The sequence below is a fragment of the Salmo salar genome, chromosome 13, assembly GCF_965601325.2.
Source record: "Salmo salar chromosome 13, fSalSal1, whole genome shotgun sequence".
NCBI lineage: Eukaryota > Metazoa > Chordata > Actinopteri > Salmoniformes > Salmonidae > Salmo > Salmo salar.
Genome location: NC_138303.1, coordinates 42,228,304 through 42,246,742, shown reverse-complemented (window position 1 = coordinate 42,246,742; position 18,439 = coordinate 42,228,304). Strand labels below are relative to the sequence as shown.

At 39.9% G+C, this 18,439-nt stretch overlaps 4 protein-coding genes across 4 annotated transcripts; 2 read left to right on the top strand and 2 right to left on the bottom strand.

The window, feature by feature from the left end:
* The first annotated feature begins 235 nt into the window (after positions 1–235).
* LOC106567107 (V-type proton ATPase subunit S1) lies at positions 236–5,934 on the top strand. The gene is made up of 10 exons (XM_014136007.3): positions 236–436; positions 729–855; positions 1,799–1,873; positions 2,292–2,485; positions 2,612–2,649; positions 2,793–2,878; positions 3,087–3,331; positions 4,070–4,123; positions 4,631–4,862; positions 4,994–5,934. The coding sequence occupies exons 1-10, from the start codon at positions 312–314 to the stop codon at positions 5,207–5,209; spliced, it is 1,392 nt and encodes a 463-aa protein (XP_013991482.1). The 5' UTR covers positions 236–311; the 3' UTR covers positions 5,210–5,934.
* Positions 5,935–7,211: 1,277 nt separating this feature from the next.
* LOC106567108 (ciliary microtubule-associated protein 3) lies at positions 7,212–8,913 on the top strand. The gene is made up of 6 exons (XM_014136009.2): positions 7,212–7,342; positions 7,425–7,561; positions 7,790–7,888; positions 8,118–8,251; positions 8,559–8,676; positions 8,784–8,913. The coding sequence occupies exons 1-6, from the start codon at positions 7,324–7,326 to the stop codon at positions 8,850–8,852; spliced, it is 576 nt and encodes a 191-aa protein (XP_013991484.1). The 5' UTR covers positions 7,212–7,323; the 3' UTR covers positions 8,853–8,913.
* A 542-nt stretch (positions 8,914–9,455) lies between these two features.
* Positions 9,456–14,580, bottom strand: taf8 (TAF8 RNA polymerase II, TATA box binding protein (TBP)-associated factor). The gene is given in 8 exon segments (NM_001141883.2): positions 9,456–10,032; positions 10,285–10,427; positions 10,640–10,787; positions 10,935–11,059; positions 11,549–11,611; positions 13,424–13,522; positions 13,715–13,874; positions 14,407–14,580. Coding segments are annotated over 8 exon segments (927 nt in total). The 5' UTR covers positions 14,455–14,580; the 3' UTR covers positions 9,456–9,891.
* A 299-nt stretch (positions 14,581–14,879) lies between these two features.
* LOC106567109 (uncharacterized) lies at positions 14,880–15,865 on the bottom strand. Its single transcript, XM_014136011.3, has 2 exons — positions 15,798–15,865; positions 14,880–15,543 (listed from the first exon to the last, which is right to left on the bottom strand). Exon 2 carries the CDS (start codon positions 15,526–15,528, stop codon positions 15,190–15,192), a length of 339 nt encoding a protein of 112 aa, XP_013991486.1. The 5' UTR covers positions 15,529–15,543; positions 15,798–15,865; the 3' UTR covers positions 14,880–15,189.
* Between the last annotated feature and the right edge of the window lie 2,574 nt (positions 15,866–18,439).

Sequence of the window (18,439 nt, the reverse complement as noted above, 5' to 3'; positions counted from 1 at the left end):
TCGAATTTAATTAAATTAAATATCGAATATTGTGGCGCTAAATAAGTTGCCACAAGCAATCAGGCTTTATTGGTAAAAAGAAATGTCTTTGCATATTGCAACTTGTGACATTGCTTGGCCCCAAAAACGGTTAAGATTGAATTGAGTTATTATTTCCCATTCACAGTAAATAATTTATAAAAGCTCAATGTGCTCTTTGTAAAAAGATGGGTCAGGGCAGGCTGCGTGAGAAGGAAGTGGTCCATTGACTCCCATGACAGTCAGCTGATTTACCCCACGTGACTTGGACTTTACGGAAAAGAAAACCTACCATGGCAGGATCCGAGTCGTCAAGTAAATTGCGTACTATCATGGTCTTTATTGCTCTTTTATTTGCCCTGTTATCTACTGGACATTGCAGCAGTCAAGTACCACTTGTAATGTGGTCCAGTGAAGGGTAAATATGTATTATTAGTTTGAAAGCGAAGGGATTTTAAGCACTGTGCTAGTTTAGCTAGCATGCTAAACGAACCATTCCAGCTGGATTGCTAGCTAGCCTTGTAGCTATATTCAGTTTTATAAGACGTGTAACGTTATCAGGGTAAATGCATTTATCCTTTCTAATAAGATTGGATCTTTATTAGGTATTTCTAATCATTGCCATTGTTAGTTGTTGATTTGTGTCCAACTGTAGTAGTTAGATGTCTTGTTATTCTATTGATATAAAACTATTTTGTTCATATTTCCAGGTACACCTTGCCACCCATGGCATCTCCAGCTGCTGGTCACATAATATCTAATGACCAGCTGATGTCATACCTAAATTCTGCTCTGGGGTCTGCCCCACACAACGTACTTCTCTTCCTACAGGACAAGGTCAGGCCTGAGATAAATCATAATTGTATTCAGTTGTACCATGAAAAATTGTCTACTACTTGGCAAATACTATTTGAAGCCTGGTCAATGCCAGTGTTAGTATGTAATGTCAAATTCCAATAGCCTACTGTACACCTGCTTTAGGGAACAGTAGTGCAGAGCTAGGCCAGCTACAGTGTAGTTTGCTTTTTGACTGTAATATGTTTTTTTAATGTCACGTGCACAAGTACAGTGAAATGCTTTTCTTGTTGGCTCTAAACCCAACAATGCAGTAATCAATAACAATATAATACTAAACATAACATAAGGCAGAACAAAAACACATGATAAATATAAATAAGAAGAACATGAGAAAGTAAGCATACTATATACAGGGTCAGTACATTTCAGTACCATATTTACAATCTGCAGGGATACTGGAGTGATAGAGGTAGACACTAGTGTAGACACATGTTACACTAAGGAAATTGTTTCTATAGCTAGGGCTGACTGTGAGGACTTGTGAAGAGTTCAGTTAGCTATTGTTCACAGTTAGCTATTGTTATGTAAATGACAGCTGAAAAGTACCAGGGGGCAGTCTTTGGCCCCAAGTGAGAGCAGGTCCGCCGGAGCCATGGCCCCGTGAGCACGGGTGCCGGCCCACGTAGATGGAAACAGAAAAGTCTAAGCCTTTTGGGTTAAACACTGGGGTGAATCCTGTATGGAAATGCAATGAAGCCGTGATGCCCTGGCCTGGTGTTTCTCATTCTGGTGTGACAATGCGCCACAGCCCCACTTCCCATTTACTACTTCCCATTCTCAGACCAACCCGTTTTAGATATGTAGTAATAATGATACTATGTTAAATGGTTTTAGCTTTTTATATTGTACTGTTTTTAATTAATCTCAAACTCTGAAGCAGAGGACACTGACATTGTTGATATGCGTTTTGTTTTTTACATAGCTGAGCAAAGAGGACTTCACAAGGTATGGGGGTGTTTTTGGAAACAATCATGAAAGTGCCTTTCCCAACCTGGAGGTAAGTATTCTATCCTTTGAGGTGAGGTTGGGGATTGGGATACTAATATGATCAGTGCCCATATTCATAAAGTGTCATCTCAGTGTTGGAGTGGTGATCTATGATCAGTGGTTCTCAAACCTCTACTCTGGGACCCCCAGACGTTTCACAATTTTGTTGTAGCCCTGAACTAGCTCACCTGATTCACCTATTCAGTGGCTTGATGATTAGTTGACCATTTAAATCAGGTGTGCTAGCTCTGGAATAGATCATACAGGGAACAGCTGGGGGTCCCAGAGGAGAGGTTTTAGATCACAATGAGTAAGATAACATGGACAGTGGGGATCTAATCCTACATCAACAGTGCTACTTTGAGACACTTTATAAATTCAGACCCAGATGTAGGTTGATAACTAACTTTGACCTTTCTCTCTCCCAGGCTGCATTACAGTCTTCCTCTTCACCGTTGGTGCTGCCTGCCCTGTCATGGCTTGGTGCTAGTGCAGTCCCAGGTCTGCTACAGGAGAAGCTAGGTGTCTCCCCACTCAGCGTAGACCCAGACACATTGGAGCATCTCCGACTCAATGCATCAGACAACACTCTGCTGCTTATCATCCTGCCCTATTCTACTGGGTAATACAATTAAACCAAATGTTTCTAGAGTCCAGTGTTTTGGAAAAAATACTATTTGATTGATTCACAATCGTACAGTAACTTAAAGCATGTATTGTATATTCATGCTCTTTGTTTATGTTCCAGTGCTTACCTGTCCTGTAAGGAAGTCTTGCGTAGCAATGGTAAGTTGAAGTTTTGACCATTTATTGTTCTTGTCCAAATCCTGTTTTATATATCGGTATTTATGTATTCAATAACTACTTATTTCTGTGACTCAACAATGTGTCATACAGTATGTCTGAGTGGTGCGTTTTTCTCTCCCTAGATGAGGTCATTGGTAAAGTTCTGAGCATCATGAAAGCCCAGGGTGTTCCCTACACTGCTATTTACACTGGACTCAAGCCCTCACGAGTAAGTAACCTTAAAATAATCAAACATATGCTTCTAATCTACATGATGTGTATCAGCACGTTTTCAGCATTGTAGTTTCTACTGTCCCCTCACCTGACTTAAAATAAAGTGATATGGTGTTCTTTTGTTATGTTCTACTCACCTTATCAATAAAGTTGTATTTTTTTGTAAAATGTTATTGTTTTCTACTTACCTTCTTGTTCCCTAGGTGATTGAGGAGCCATCCATGGTTGGCCAGTCTTCTATGGGCCGGTCCTTGCTGCAGGCGGTTGTCGATGAGGTCAAACCTCCTTTGATGTTTAACACTACTAGTGGCCCTTGCATCATGCTCTGGGCCCAGAATCTCAACGTCAGCTTTAATAACCTGGAATGGATTGACCTCGGTCCATTGACCTTTGCTCCAGGTGGCTCTGTGAGCACGGCTGGGTCCTTCTGTAATGAAACAAATTCACAGTGAGCTTCATACTCTCTTTTTACTATGACATGACACTTGTTGTTATGTACTACAGTACCAGTCAAGAGTTTGGACACACCTATTCATTCAAGGGTTTATCTTTATTTTTTACTATTTTCTACATTGTAGAATAATAGTGAAGACATCAAAACTATGAAATAACACATATGGAATCATGTACTAACCAATAAAGTAACCTGGGTCTCCACAATCACCCGACCTCAACCCAATTGAGATGGTTTGAGAATAGTTGGACCGCAGAGTAAAGATAAACCAGCCAACAAGTGCTCAGCATATATGGGAACTCCTTCAAGACTTTTGGGAAAGCATTCCATGTGAAGCTGGTTGAGAGAATGCCAAGAGTGTGCAAAGCTGTCATCAAGGTAAAGGGTGGCTACGTTGAAGAATCTAAAATATATTTTGATTGAACACTTTTTTTGGTTACTACATGTTATTTCATAGTTTTGATTTCTTCACTATTATTCTACAATGTAGGAAATAGTCCAAATAAAGTAAAACCCAGGAATGAGTAGGTGTGTCCAAACTTTTGACTGGTACTGTACAAAGTATAGTCCCACTGTTGATTAGTGTCTTATGGTACAAGTGTTAGCACTATCAAATTACCCAATTGTGTGTTGATTTAATAAATTGGGATTTGTTTATTGGTGACATTATTACTATTACACTATACAATAATGGCGGATGTTTTGAATACAACGTGTGCTTGTCTTTCTCAGGCTTGTCCTTGATTATGGAAGTTCTGTTCCAACATACAACCCCTTCCGTCTCATGTAAGTATTATAATGTAGTTTTATCACGATAATACGCAAAACAAGTATTATAAAAGATTACACCGAAGTGCAGAGCATCAGTTCCTATGAAAATACACCACCTTGCTCTTGCATGTATCGATCTGTTCAATGTATAAACAATGAATTCCTGTACATTCTCAGTCCTATATTAAGCGTGAGGTTACACACATTAAATGTGTCATAACTGGGTGGTTTGAGCCCTGAATGCTGATTGGCTGAAAGCCGTGGTATATCAGACTGTATACCACGGGTATGACAAATCATTTATTTTTACTGCTCAAATTGCCAGTTTATAATAGCAACAAGGCACCTCAGGGTTTGTGGTATGTTGCTAATATACCACGGCTAAGGGCTGTATCCAGGCACTCTGAGTCGTGTTGTGCATAAGAACAGCCCTTAGCCGTGGTATATTGGCCATATACCACACCCCCTCAGGCCTTATTGCTTAATTAAAGCATGACACTCACCAAGTCTCATCTTCTCTAGCTTCTCCATGAGCCAGCGGCGCTACCCTGTGTCTGCACGAAACTGGTTCACCCTGGACACAGTGGAACTGTTATTCAATGCCGATAAAGCCACCTACAATGGCAGCCGGGGCATCTACGCCCCCGCAGAGTACTCCTTCCACTGCCAGAATGTCAACAACTTCCGTAATGCACTGCTTGTGCCCCGCACTCAGAATGCTACCCAGTGGAGGATTCTCTTCACCGACTTCCAGGTACTGATGCATGAATGTCGGAAAAGAAAGCGCCTTTCAATAAGCAGTGTTCTAGAGGGTTCATTGAACAAAAAGTGTTCAGTCTTTACTCTCTAATTCCTTGTTACTCATTTTGCTTATTCCCCATCTAGATCCAAGGCTTCAGTATACTGAACAGGACAACAGATTTCTCCTATGCCAGTGACTGTGCTGGCTTCTTCACACCAGGGATCTGGATGGGCCTGATCACCTCTCTGCTGATGCTGCTAATCCTCACCTACGGCATGCACATGATCATGCAGCTACGCTCCATGGACCGCTTTGACGACCCTAAAGGCCCCTCAATCTCAGTGCCTCAGTCAGAGTAATGAAGACAAGAGAACGCCCCCGAGCCTGGTCCCAGATCCGTTTGTGCTGTCTTGCCTACACCTATGGTCAATGTCAGATGACAATGTGAGTTGGCAAGACGACACAAACAGATCTGGAACCAGGCTAACCCCTCCACTCCCCTAACTGATGTTGCCTCCACTTTGATTTGCTCATGACTTATTCGATATGTTCTATTGTCATTTGCTTACTTGCTTTAGCCACCTCCACCCTGTTCTCTGATTGTCAGCATTGAGCATTCCCATCCTCTTAGCCTTTGTCAAATCACATCGTATTTGTCACATGGTTCGTAAACAACAGGTATAGACTAACAGTGCTTTCTTATGGGCCCTTCCCAACAATGCAGAGAGAAATAATAACAGAATAAATACACAGTGAGTAATGATAACTTGGGTACCAGTACCGAGTAGATGAGCAGGGGTATGAAGTAATTGAAGTAGATATGTACATATAGGTAGGGTTAAAGTGACTAGGCAACAGGATAGATAATCAACATTGGCAGCAGCTTATGTGATGAGTCATGAGTTAGTGCAAAAAGGGTCAATGCAGATAGTCCAGGTAGCTGTTGGTTCCAAACGTGGGACATCGGTAACGCTTGCCGTGCGGTAGCAGAGAGAACAGTCTATGACTTGGGTGGCTGGAGTCGGACAAGCTTTAGGGCCTTCCCCTGACACGGCCTGTGTTCCACTGACACCATGTGTTTCTATGTCTGTGTTACCCTTTTATCTTGCAAGGCGGTACATTCCATAGCCTCTCTCTTCATCTGCACTTTCCCAAAGGAAACCGCATGATGTACTGTTAATACTCCTCTTTTGCCTTGATACATTCTCAGATCACGCATGTTTCAATGAGTGCCAATTAAGGGGTTTGTTTGTACAAGTAATAACGCTGATTGTCAGAGAGAAACTTTTGTTGCCAATTTAATTAATGTGATTGTAGCATGTTGTGGGACTGATTTAGTTGTATTTCACTTCCTTTGTAAGTTTCTCAGCTGTGTAATTTAAAAAGATAACATAATAATAATAATAATAATGAAAGAATTGCATGTACATATGAAGTTGAACGTATGTGTGCAGACTTATGCTATTGTCAATGCCTACCCTAAATATTGCTGTTGGAAATGCCAGTGGGATGAATTTGAGATCACAGAATGCTGTGCAAATTGTTTTGTATCACTTTGTTCCAAAAAGACAGTTTTACACAACAATGCTGGCCTGTTTATTTATTATTATTGACAAGTATAAAGTTATGCTGAAATTACATGAAATGTCAAAACTATCAGGGACCCTCATGCCCTTACACATACAGTACCAAATGTATACTCAAATCCAATGCTTTGCCATCTTGAAGCAACTCGTGTAATTTATTAAGAATAAAAAATGTGCCTCTTAAACACTATCCTTTGAGGCCCAGTGGAGTCAAAAGTGTTTTTCCTGTATTTTATGTATATATCCACTATGAGGTTGGAATAATACTGAAATAGTACATGCCTTTTTAGTGTAAGAGCTGCTTGAAAAGACTGCCTGAAATTTCAGCCTGTTTTGGTGGACTGGAGTTTTGGCCTGCTTGATGTCATCACCATCATTGGTTAATAGACCAATAGAGTTCCAATCCTCTCTGCCACAAACAGCTCGTTTTCAGTTTTCCCCTCCCACTCAGAACATTCCCAGACAGTCCTAGCAAAATTCTTGCTTGAGAAATTGCTCTTTGCTAAGAATATATATTGATTATAATTATCACATCAATATTGCATTATGGTCACATTATTCAATTGCAAAAGTAAAGTAAACAAGTTAATTCTCATTCGTTGAAAGTGGAGAACAGAGTAGCCAAGTTTCCAGCCAAGTATTTGCATAATTTACGCGCACCCATTCTGTCATGGCTAGAAGTATCCAGTTTTTGTCAAAATAACGTCAGATTTGACTTTTCGTAGAAGGTTGAGAAAAGGGTTACTTAGGGTTAGTTTAAATCCCCCCGCCCCCCAAAAAATCTACATTTGACGTTCATTTGACAAAAACTGGATCCCTTCTATACCCATCCAGCCACCTGGTTCCCATCGTTACCGGTAAGAAGGTAAACAAAAGGAAGAGGGAACATGGCGGCACTGGATGCAGGTAAAATTATTAGCGTCCACCCATTGCGTTTTTATCTATTAGCGTAAATGAAAAATGTCCAATCTTATCTTTGAATTTATAGCTCCCCTGCGGTGCGTTGCCTTTGGCAGCTGCCAGGAACGGAAGTTGTTTCCGACCCACTGTGCACCTAATCGGCTGGGCAATAAGCTGTCACTTGAGGGAGCCCCACACCGTGGCCCCGGCTGCTATGACAATCATGTGAGTTTTTCTGAGTAGCTTCCTGTCATGTTCTTTCAACGACCTTCTCTATCCATACACTTCATTGAGATCTGTTATCCTGTTGATCTCAAATAAACCAATTTGGTTATTTTCAGCATGGTAATAAATAATGTATTGCAGAAGCTACTCAAACAGCCAGTTCAAATAACATTAGGAAATCCTTACATTCTCTTGTGAGGTTTTTCATGTTAGTCATTGTTCCAACAGGTTGGTACTATTTTGTATGATGTACAGAAGAGACCTGAGAGTAAGAAAGGATACACTCTTGCTGCAAGGACGTCTGCACGGTTTCTGCCCTGTGCTCAGGTATGATGTTAAAGCCTTATGAGAATATGCATGATTTATGCTGATAGCCAACCTGTTTTTGAAAAATCTCAAAGTTTATCTAACGACGTGAGAAATTAGTCAACCTATTGCCATTACATTGAAAGCAATTTGAAAAATGATCTTCCTTTAGGCATATTGTAATGTTTACTTCTGTTTTTAGGTCTCTGAATATCCTTCTCTCATTAAATGTTTTCCTCCCACCACCCAGACAATCACTCCTTCCCCTCAGAGGTATCAGCAGGACAGAACCTGGTCTAAAGTATACCCTCCTAGCAGAATCCCCTTCAGCTCCACCACAAAGAGGTTCAGGACCAAGCCTGTTACAGCTGACTTCAAACCAGGGTAAGTGAATGCTAATGGGGAGTGGCACCCTTTCCAAACTGTCCATAATAGGAAAACATTGATTATCTCTTGCAGGGGTATTCAACTCTTACACTATTAGGTTCAAAGCCTGCTGGTTTTCTGTTCTATCCGATTATTTATTGCACCCATCTGGTCAAAATCAGTCCTTGATTAGAGGGGAACAATGAAAAAAAGCAGTGGAACTGTCTTCAATGTCCAGAGTTGAGTTTGAGGAATATCGTATCAATGTATTGCATGTATCATTCTTCAAATGGATTGACTACTAACAGCTGTTTTTATGATACAGCCCAGGGACATATGCTCATGATACTACTCTGAACCGGAAGGTGTCATGGCCTATGAAATTTGGTTCCCCAGACTGGGGTAGACTGCCCACATTAGAGAGGAAAGCCTTGAGGACAGAGGTGGGTTTATAAGTTTGACTTTGCATTACTATACGAAGTAATATGGAGATGTAACTGTATACTGGTATTGTCAGCAATAACATCTGTTTAATTTTTGTCATACATAGCTGCTTTGTGACAAGGAGTTTGCGAAGCAAAGGAGTCGAGTGGCATATCTACAGTTGTTCTACTCTTGACTCTTCTGGAGGTCAATCAGATGTAAGCATAAATAAAGTGATTTTTATTTCTCAGCTTCAATATAGCCTCACTATTGACCAATATCTCAAGGTATATGAAGTGGGGAGTGAAGTTGCCCAATTCTTGCCCTCATGTACGCTGAACAAAAATCTAAATGTAACATGCAACAACTTCAAAGATTTTACTGAGTTACACTTCATATCAGGAAATAGTACATTTGAAATAAATAAATTAGGCCCTAATCTATGGATTTCACGACTGGGAATACAGATATGCATCTGTTCAGATACCTTAAAGGTAGGGGTGTGGATCAGAAAACCAGTCAGTATCTGGTGTGACTATCATTTGTCTCATGCAGCTCATAGAGTTGATCAGGCTGTTGATTGTGGCCTGTGGAATGGTCCCCCACTCTTCAATGGCAGTATCACACCAGATACTGAAGTTGTTGCTGGATATTGGTGGGAACTGGAACACGCTGTCATACATGTCGATCCAGAGCATCCCAAACATGCTCAATGGGTGACATGTCTGGTGTGTATGCAGGCCATGGAAGAACTAGGACATGTTTTATTTCAGATCATGAAACATGGGACCAACACTTTACATGTTGCGTTTATTTTTTTGTTCAGTGTATATTTGGCGATAGGCTAAAATGTGTCATTTGGGTAAATTAATGTTAAAATTACAAATCAAAACATTTATTTCCTGTTCAATATTCACACATGACTGAAATCATAATTTGGAAATGGGTAAAAATAACATTTTAGCAAATGTTACATTTTCTTTCACGACAGAACCATTCCACAAATTTGAAAAATATTAAATTGCAAAATGTCTGTTTTCTCATGAATGTAACTGGTGAAGGGTGTCATAATGAGCAGTATTTGCCATGTAGAAAGTTGAGAGGTTGGAGTCCCTGACCCCAGATGTCCACGTGGGTCCACTTCTCAGAGGCACAGAGCTGTTGACTCTTTCTTACAATTCACTCTTCGTTGTGGCTGACAGAAGTCCAAATTAGTAGCTAAGTGTACTAAACTCTCACTTCTTCCTCCTCACTTTGGGTTTCTTGACTGGCCTCAAGTATGGGTTGTCAATCATGTTTTCTTCACTGACCTTCACCAAGGGAACCACACCCTCAGCAGGAAGCACAGAATTCTCCTTATCAGCTCCAGGATCATCCTAAATTTGATTAAAGGCATAGATGAGGAAAAAAAAAATTCCTTTTATAAATGTTTTTTTTGTAGCAATCAACAAACGAGGTACATTTTAATATATATTTGATCTTAACAATGAATGGCTTTGTAAACACCCTCTTTAGGAGGACCTTGATTATTCTATTGAAGTTCATTCTGTATAGGCCAAACCACATTGCACTGCAGATCATAAAGACTCAAGGTTAAATATTTCCATTGGCCCATGTCCCTGACTCACATTGAGGTTGTTGACTGGCGTGTTCTCGCTGTCGGTCTGGTCGTCCTGTTCAGAGGAGTCTGTCTCCTCCAGAGTCTGCAGCTCCAGTTCTGAGGGCAGCAGGGCACTGAGGTACGGGATGGAGCTGGGCCGCTCTGAGATCACTGGCAATCACAAAGGCATCAGTATTATTACCCATGTAAACACAGGTACCCAACACTCTCTCTAGTAGGCAATAAGATCAACGGGAACAGTAAATTCCTGTTCCAAATTAGAAGCATTTTTTTGCAGATTATGCAAAACTGAAGGGACAGCATTTCAATTCAACAGCATGAATGAAAATCATGATTGACAACAACAACGAGCTCTCGCTCACATGGGAAGGCAGTGACATCATTCTTGAAGAGGCTCTGTGTTTCTCCAGTCTTGGCCATGAAGCGTGTGAGTGCTCGCTCTACATCCCTTCTCTGAGAAGCTGCCTTCTCTCGCACCACCTGGTAATCTGACACAGGCTCCCGAAACGTCTGATAGAAAGACAAATCGAGGAAACTCACTAATTTGTTCCATCTTAAAAATCTTTTCACTAGACTACTCAAAAAAGTGTCAGTATATATATACTAAGTCAAGTATGTTTCTGGCTGGGAAAACTGTAAGAAGTGTGGATGACTCACTGGAGTTTTGATGTAAGTGTGAGGATCCGGGAACTCAGGGAAGTGGCTGGGGATGTGGGAGGGATGAGAGCGTTTCTGTCCTGCAATCAAGGCCTTTGGGATCACAGGAGCATTCGTCACTGGAGCTGAAAAATACACACAGATTGCCAGTTAAGCGTCTTTCTACTTTCATTCTAAGACCAGTTACTAACTTGCTCTATAGTGTTCTTGTGTTTTGTCCTCAGTGGTAGTCTAAATTAAATCAAATTGTATTGGTCACATACACATATTTAGCAGATGTTATTGCGGGTGTAGCGAAATTCTTGTGTTCCTAGCTCCAACAGTGCAGTAGTATCTAACAATTCACAACAATACACAAATCTAAAAGTAAAGGAATGGAATTAAGAAATATAAATATTAGGACAAGCAATGTTTGGAGTGGCATTGACTAAAATACAGTAGAATACAGTATATACATATGAGATGAGTAAAGCAGTATGTAAACATTATTACAGTTACTAGTGTTCCATTATTAAAGTAGTCAGTGATTCCATGTCTATGTATATAGGGCAGCAGCCTCTAAGGTGCAGGGTAAATACCAGCCTCCTGAGGGTCTACGAACAGTAAAGACTCACGAGCAGTTATAACCATCCTCTGTGATCTCTTGGCATACCCTGGCAGAGTGTCCACATTGAAACCTGTGGTGGTACATGAAACAAATAAGTTAATGAAGACAAATTAAATAGAGATTTCATAGTCAAGCTAGGGCTGGGCGATATGGCCAAAATATATCATGGTTTTAAAACACTTTTTTTTTTTTTTTTTTTACGGTATGACGGTATTTTTAGTTTTTGAATAATAAAAGTTCTACATTTGCTTTATGAGTAGTGAGTGATCCTAGGGTGGCAACGCATACATTAAGTGATTTCAATGAGTCTTTCTCCATTGATTGTTTTATACTGTTCAATTCAACCAAAACTAATTTCAGCACTTTTGAAAGTGAAAGTCACTCAGTAAAATACTTGAGCAAAAGTCTAAAAGTATTTGGTTTTAAATATACTTAAGTATCAAAAGTAAATGTAATTAATCAAATGTACTTAAGTATCAAAAGTAAATGTATAAATAATTTCAAATTCCTTATATTAAGCAAACCAGATGGCACCATTTTCTTCTTTTTTATTTATTTACAGATAGCCAGGGGCACACTCCAACACTCAGACATAATTTACAAACAAAGCATGTGTGTTTAGTGAGTCCCCCAGATCAGAGCCAGTAGATGACCAGGGATGTTCTCTTGACAAGTGTGTGAATTGGACCATTTTCCTGTCCTGCTAAGCATTGAAAATGTAATGAGTACTTTTAGGTGTCAGGGAAAATGCATGTAGTAAAAAGTACAGTATTTTCTTTAGGAATGTAGTGAAGTAAATGTTCAAAAATAAAAAATAAAGCAAAGTACAGATAACCCCCCCAAAAAAACTTAAGTAGTACTTGAAAGTATTTTTACTTAAGTAGTACTTAACTATTTTTACTTAAGTACTTTACACCACTGCTCAATTGAGATAATGTCCACACTGCCACATAGGGCTGCACGATATTGGCAAATAATCTAGGACTTATTTTTAACCAAATGTTGCAATTGCAATTTGACTGGCCAATTAGAGCAAAACTGTTGGAATCATGGAAATATAATGACTATTCTAATTCTATAGTTAGAATATAATAGTGGGCACTTTGAATATAGTGTTGTTTGAGATGACAATGCATTAAAATGCCAGGGAGGAGTTATTGTGATGGGTAGGAACTAAAGTGTTGATAAGTGTTTCCTAGTGGACCCTAAAAGCTTTGGTTACATTGCATGTTTTCTCTTAGCTACTTCATGTAGCTAACATATTCTTGCTTTGCATATTCCTCTTTGATTTAGAAGATACTGTTTCACAAACATGCTGATTTAGGTCTACACCATCACTGGTATTCTCAAGCTGTATTAGCTAGCTACGTTTGCTCTTACTCAGTACATTTATTAGCGGCTAACAATTAGCGTCTCACAAGATTTAGAGCAACTTGCTAAGAAAATACCAACTAGCTGTTTGCTGATGTAAGAAACACAAACTAATAGTGTCATTATAGAACGCTTGTGGATTTATATTAAGAAGCAAATTGAAAACAGCATTGTTGTCATCAACATTGTTGCATGTGCTGCATTGACCATGCAGACTGAACACAAGTGTCTCGTGGTTGAGGAACATCAAATGTGCTCCTTGAGTGACAGGGGCGTGGCTAGGTCTGTGTGGAAAGTGGCACGGAGAGAAATGACTCAAGTAGCGAAGTAAACTATAAAAATTACATTACACATGGCGTATCACATTTAACAAACCAAACATTCAAATACCGGTAAAGTAAAAACCCAAACTGGTCCCTGCATCAATACCAGTATATCATAAAATACAGTATACCGCCCAATCCTAATTCAAGCTGTAATTATTTTGCATCTTTCCTGAGGTTAAACTAACCCATTTCATTGAGTGTGACCACAGCGTCAGAGAGGGTGGGCGTGATTCGAGCTGTGTGTTCACAGTATGCCTTGGCACAACGACCTACTTCAGATATGTCTGAAAAGTACAGGGAATAGACACAGATGAGAGATCAGTAATACAGACAATTGTGGTGATTGCATGAAGGCCTAGTCACTTGACATGGCTTGTTGTTTAATTCAAGCCAGCAAAGTGTTATTAGTTTAATCCAAAACTCAAAACATGTATGAATTACATTTTCAAAAACATCAAGACACAATGGTTACATACAGCTCTGGATCATCTCAGTTAGTGATTCCACGGTGGCCTTCTCTGCGCTCTCGAACCCACACTCTGTTAGCAGAGAGCTCACTACCACTTGGAGGGTGCGACGCCGGGCAAGCTGGTAATTCTCTGCCGGGCTGGACGTCGCTTTACCACACCCTGAACGCTGTAAAACATACAGATGTCAGTGTGAAAACACTTTCTCTCATGGTTAGCCAACTAGCTACCAACATCGCTGATACAGGATTAATGACACCAGTTTGCAAATGGCATGACATGATTGTGAACAGCAAGTCAACAACGGAGGCGGGAAGTAGCCTAGTGGTTAGAGCGTTGGGACAGTAACCGAAAGATCGAATCCCCGATCTGACAAGGTAAAAATCGGTCGTTCCATCCCTGAACAAGGCAGTTAACCCACTGTTCCTAGGCCGCCATTGTAAATACAGATTTGTTCTTAAGTAACTTGCCTAGTTAAATAAACGACAACATTCGTTTAAACTTAGTTAGCCTCCTCAATTGAGGAGGAAAAATTCTGGAAAAATGTCTTGTGTATTTTAATGTGCTAGTTTAATTTGGACAGAGACGGGCGATTTACAACCGTTGTAGTTCGTTAACCTAACGTTATGTTGACAAGCTAGCCTGATTATAGCTAACATTGTAGCCAAGTTAGCTTACATATGACAAACAATCGTATTTACCCCTACTATTGCACTGAATCCACCTGCCATCACCGCAGGGTCCGCCATCTGCACGGAAGGTTGTTTATTTGCTCCCAAATAGTTATTTCACAAAGTTACACCTTTCTGACAAAAAAAAAGTGTTCGCCTAGCTAGCTAGGCACACCACAGACAGAAAAACCAAAGACTGGCATCATTTCCGGTAGAAAAAAACTCCTTTAAGATTTGTTTTTTTATTAATGTCTTTATTTTTGTTTTTATGTTCAGTTCACGTAATACAATTGAAATGTATGCATCAATGTGTATGTACTAGAATATACTGAGATAAAACGAATGTACACATTTATAAATGCATTTCTATAGCTTCCAAAATATTTTTACAATGGAGTACAAAAATAGCTGTGCAGTGGCTTTAAAACAGTCATCTAGGGTTTATATACATAATTAGACTACTCACAGCACTGTTTGACATTAACCAGTTCATGACCCAGCGGTAACCTAAAATAGGTTTATTAGGAAGCCAAAAGAAAATACAAATTCTCAATCAGTCACAGAGCTTCTGCTGCCCAGCAGCCAGTCATCACTGTAGCTTGTTGTTGCATCCGTCCATCCATCCATTCAGTCTCTTCTCTTCTCATTGCTAATAAGTCAAGGGTTCCCTAAACATGGCCAAATTATCATGATAAAAATCACCAAGTGCAATCTCTTTTGATTGCCTGGTTGACAGCTTATTTCACCACATTTTGTGTTCTGAGTGTTGGTTTCATTAGTGTGTGTAACATGAGAGGGTGTTGCAGTGCATCTTCAACAGGCATGTGATCTGATAGACGCCCTCCTCTGACGACCTTCCAGTGGCTTCTTAGCATCAATCTCCGTTTGCAACTCATCCACAACATCAGGCTCGATAGTGGTTATCTCTGGCTCCAGCATTTGCCTCTTCTTCTCCTCTGCGATCAGCTTGATCATTTCCTCGTCTAATGGCTCCTGTTCACAAAATGGCATGCAGACCGTTTCCACCAGCCCACCGACCACTCCAAACAACGCCAGGGTAGAACCCAGCAGGTACACCTTCATCATGCCTCGACTGGGCCTCTGGCTCAGCATCTCCTTAGCGAATGGAATGATCTCGTTTATGGTCTCCATTGTCTTAAGTTCAGTCTATTGAGGGAAAAGGAAATGTCATAATTAATTGGCTATTTAATGGCTCTGCAAATGTGGTAATTAAACTAAAACGAATTAGCGTAATTATTAGTACTGACCGCTGTACATTTTATGACAATCATAATGCATTAAATAATATATCACTGATAATATCTAAAATATTGAGACAATGTAGATTACACTGTTCAATTCTGAATAAGATTGAATGAAGACTGCACAGAACAGAGCTGAAAATATTTAAATGTACTTACGTGTATAGGGACCTGTTAAATGCTTTTCTTAGATTTCGTCTTAGTCAAGCATCCCCAAGTAAAGATGCAATGAGAGGTGCTCGGTTTTATACACAATGAGATCCACATCAACTCCCACAAAGTGTCAAATTATGAATATTCATGATGATGGGTGTTGAGGAAGTGCAGTGGTGGAGTCAACTGCTTTGAGGCAATGTCTTCAATATCTGATGCACTCTATAATGGCATTTGTCCAGGGCTGTTTTGGAAACAGCCAAGAGTCGGTACAAAGGCAAGGTCACTGAAAAAACCCATCTTGCAAAATTGTGCAAGTAATATCACGTGAGTCACATGTGTTTTAGTCATGAAACAGAGGTACAATTGTGTGGTTTTGTAGAGGTTTTGTATAATTTCAGCCAGTTGTTTTGAAAGTAGTCATCATCCATTTCGTAGGATATGTTACGTCCTGACATTTTTAGTTGTTATGCAATTCGTTCAATATGTTACAAATTGCAATTAGTACAATATGTTACAAATTTGTAAGTGCTTAGGATACAATTCGTATGATATGTTACAAATTCCAATTCGTTCAATATGTTACAAATTACAATTCGTACAATATGTTACAAATTTGTAAGTGCTTAGGATACAATTCGTAAAATATGTTACAATTTGTAAGTGCTTAGGATCCCGGAATGCATCTATAATAAGTGTAGTAATGCTGTATAGGCTACTGTATTACTGCAGTCTTATTATAACGTGAAAAGCATTCATCACTCATCAGCCACTATCTAGTCAGCGTGATAGTCTATGATGCTACCTAATACAACTATAGAAACCCATCAATCTTGCTGCTTCTAAACAGTGCAATGAGTGTTAGTTCTACAATGCAGTCCAATGTTTGCTGATGTGTCATCAAATAAAGAAAGTCAAATTATGTCAAAGGTGAAAATCTGACCCATTTTGTGGGTCTCATCTACCTGCAAAACTTTGAAGTTGAACTAGGCAGTTAATCCTTAGAGTGAAACTTGTATTTTGTGAAACAGTAAGACAAACACCAGCAGTAGCTATGCTTGACCTGAACCCACTTCCAATATTCTATCTCCTGAGTCTTTGCAACGTGTCTATTATTATTTTATATTAGGGAATTGACAACTCCACAATGAAGAATAAAGAGAGCTAAGACTAACACTACACATGTTGCTGAACATTGACCATCATGTGTGGTTGGTTGGTTTATGTCCAGTGTCGTGTACATTAAACACCATCAGGAGAGGTTGACCTGTATCCAATGAGAATTATTTAATGTTAGAGTACTACCCCCTCAATCAATTTATCTCTGTACCACCCCTTTATTGGTTGGAATGCCCCAGCTGCAGTGTTAGGTTAATTCCTAATCAAAGTAGTACAGAGAGCTTTACGGAAGTCCCAATGCCTCTTAGACTTTCAGTGCTTTAGCCTATGGGTGTCCACAACGAATGGATTTACAATATATATTGACATTGTTGATACATTGATGAAGTTAAATTGGATGTGGGGTGACAGGTAGCCTAGCGGTTAAGAGCGTTTGGCCAGTAACCGAAAGGTCGTTGGTTTGAATCCCTGAGCCGACTAGGTGAAAAATCTGTCGATGTGCCCTTGAGCAAGGCACTTAACCCTAATTACCCCTGTAAGTTGCTCTAGATAAGCGTGTGTGTGTGTGTGTGTGTGTGTGTGTGTGTCACCATGCCCTTTGACATGATTTCCCAAAGCAGGACAAGAGGAGGAAGGCAGTCGTCTGGTTCTGTTGTGAAATAATCTGGTCACTAGTCACAGAGTGCCATGTGTTGTCATTTCGGCAATACTGAAATGGCAATAATAAAATACGTGTCACATTTTCAGACCTTGGTGACTGTTAAACAGGTTACTTTTCACACTCCAGTCTCACTCACATTCTTCAAAATGTGACTGCCAGTCAGACCAAGGTTGTAAAGTCCACTATAAAATTCCATTGTCACATATCACTATCTGGAACCCTGGGATTCCCACTCATGTTCTGTATTCTCATGCCATTTGCAAAGTAGACTCAACCTTTCCCCTCTTTCTGGTTCTTGGCCATGGCAAACTTCCTTGAAGTGATGGTGCGTAATTTGGCTGCAATTACGCTTTCAGGAAGACCATTACGTGTGAGGTGAGAACCACACCGACTACACAGACTCCCTGTTTCAGTAAGCTGTGGCTTTCGACTGGCATGTTTGCTACAGTGAGGGAAAAAAGTATTTGATCCCCTGCTGATTTTGTACGTTTGCCCACTGACAAAGAAATTATCAGTCTATAATTTTAATGGTAGCTTTATTTGAACAGTGAGAGACAGAATAACAACTAAAAAATCCAGAAAAACGCTTGTCAAAAATGTTATAAAATGATTTGCATTTTAATGAGGGAAATAAGTATTTGACCCCCTCTCAATCAGAAAGATTTCTGGCTCCCAGGTGTCTTTTATACAGGTAACGAGCTGAGATTAGGAGCACACTCCTAATCTCAGTTTGTTGCCTGTATAAAAGACACCTGTCCACAGAAGCAATCAATCAATCAGATTCCAAACTCTCCACCATGGCCAAGACCAAAGAGCTCTCCAAGGATGTCAGGGACAAGATTGTAGACCTACACAAGGCTGGAATGGG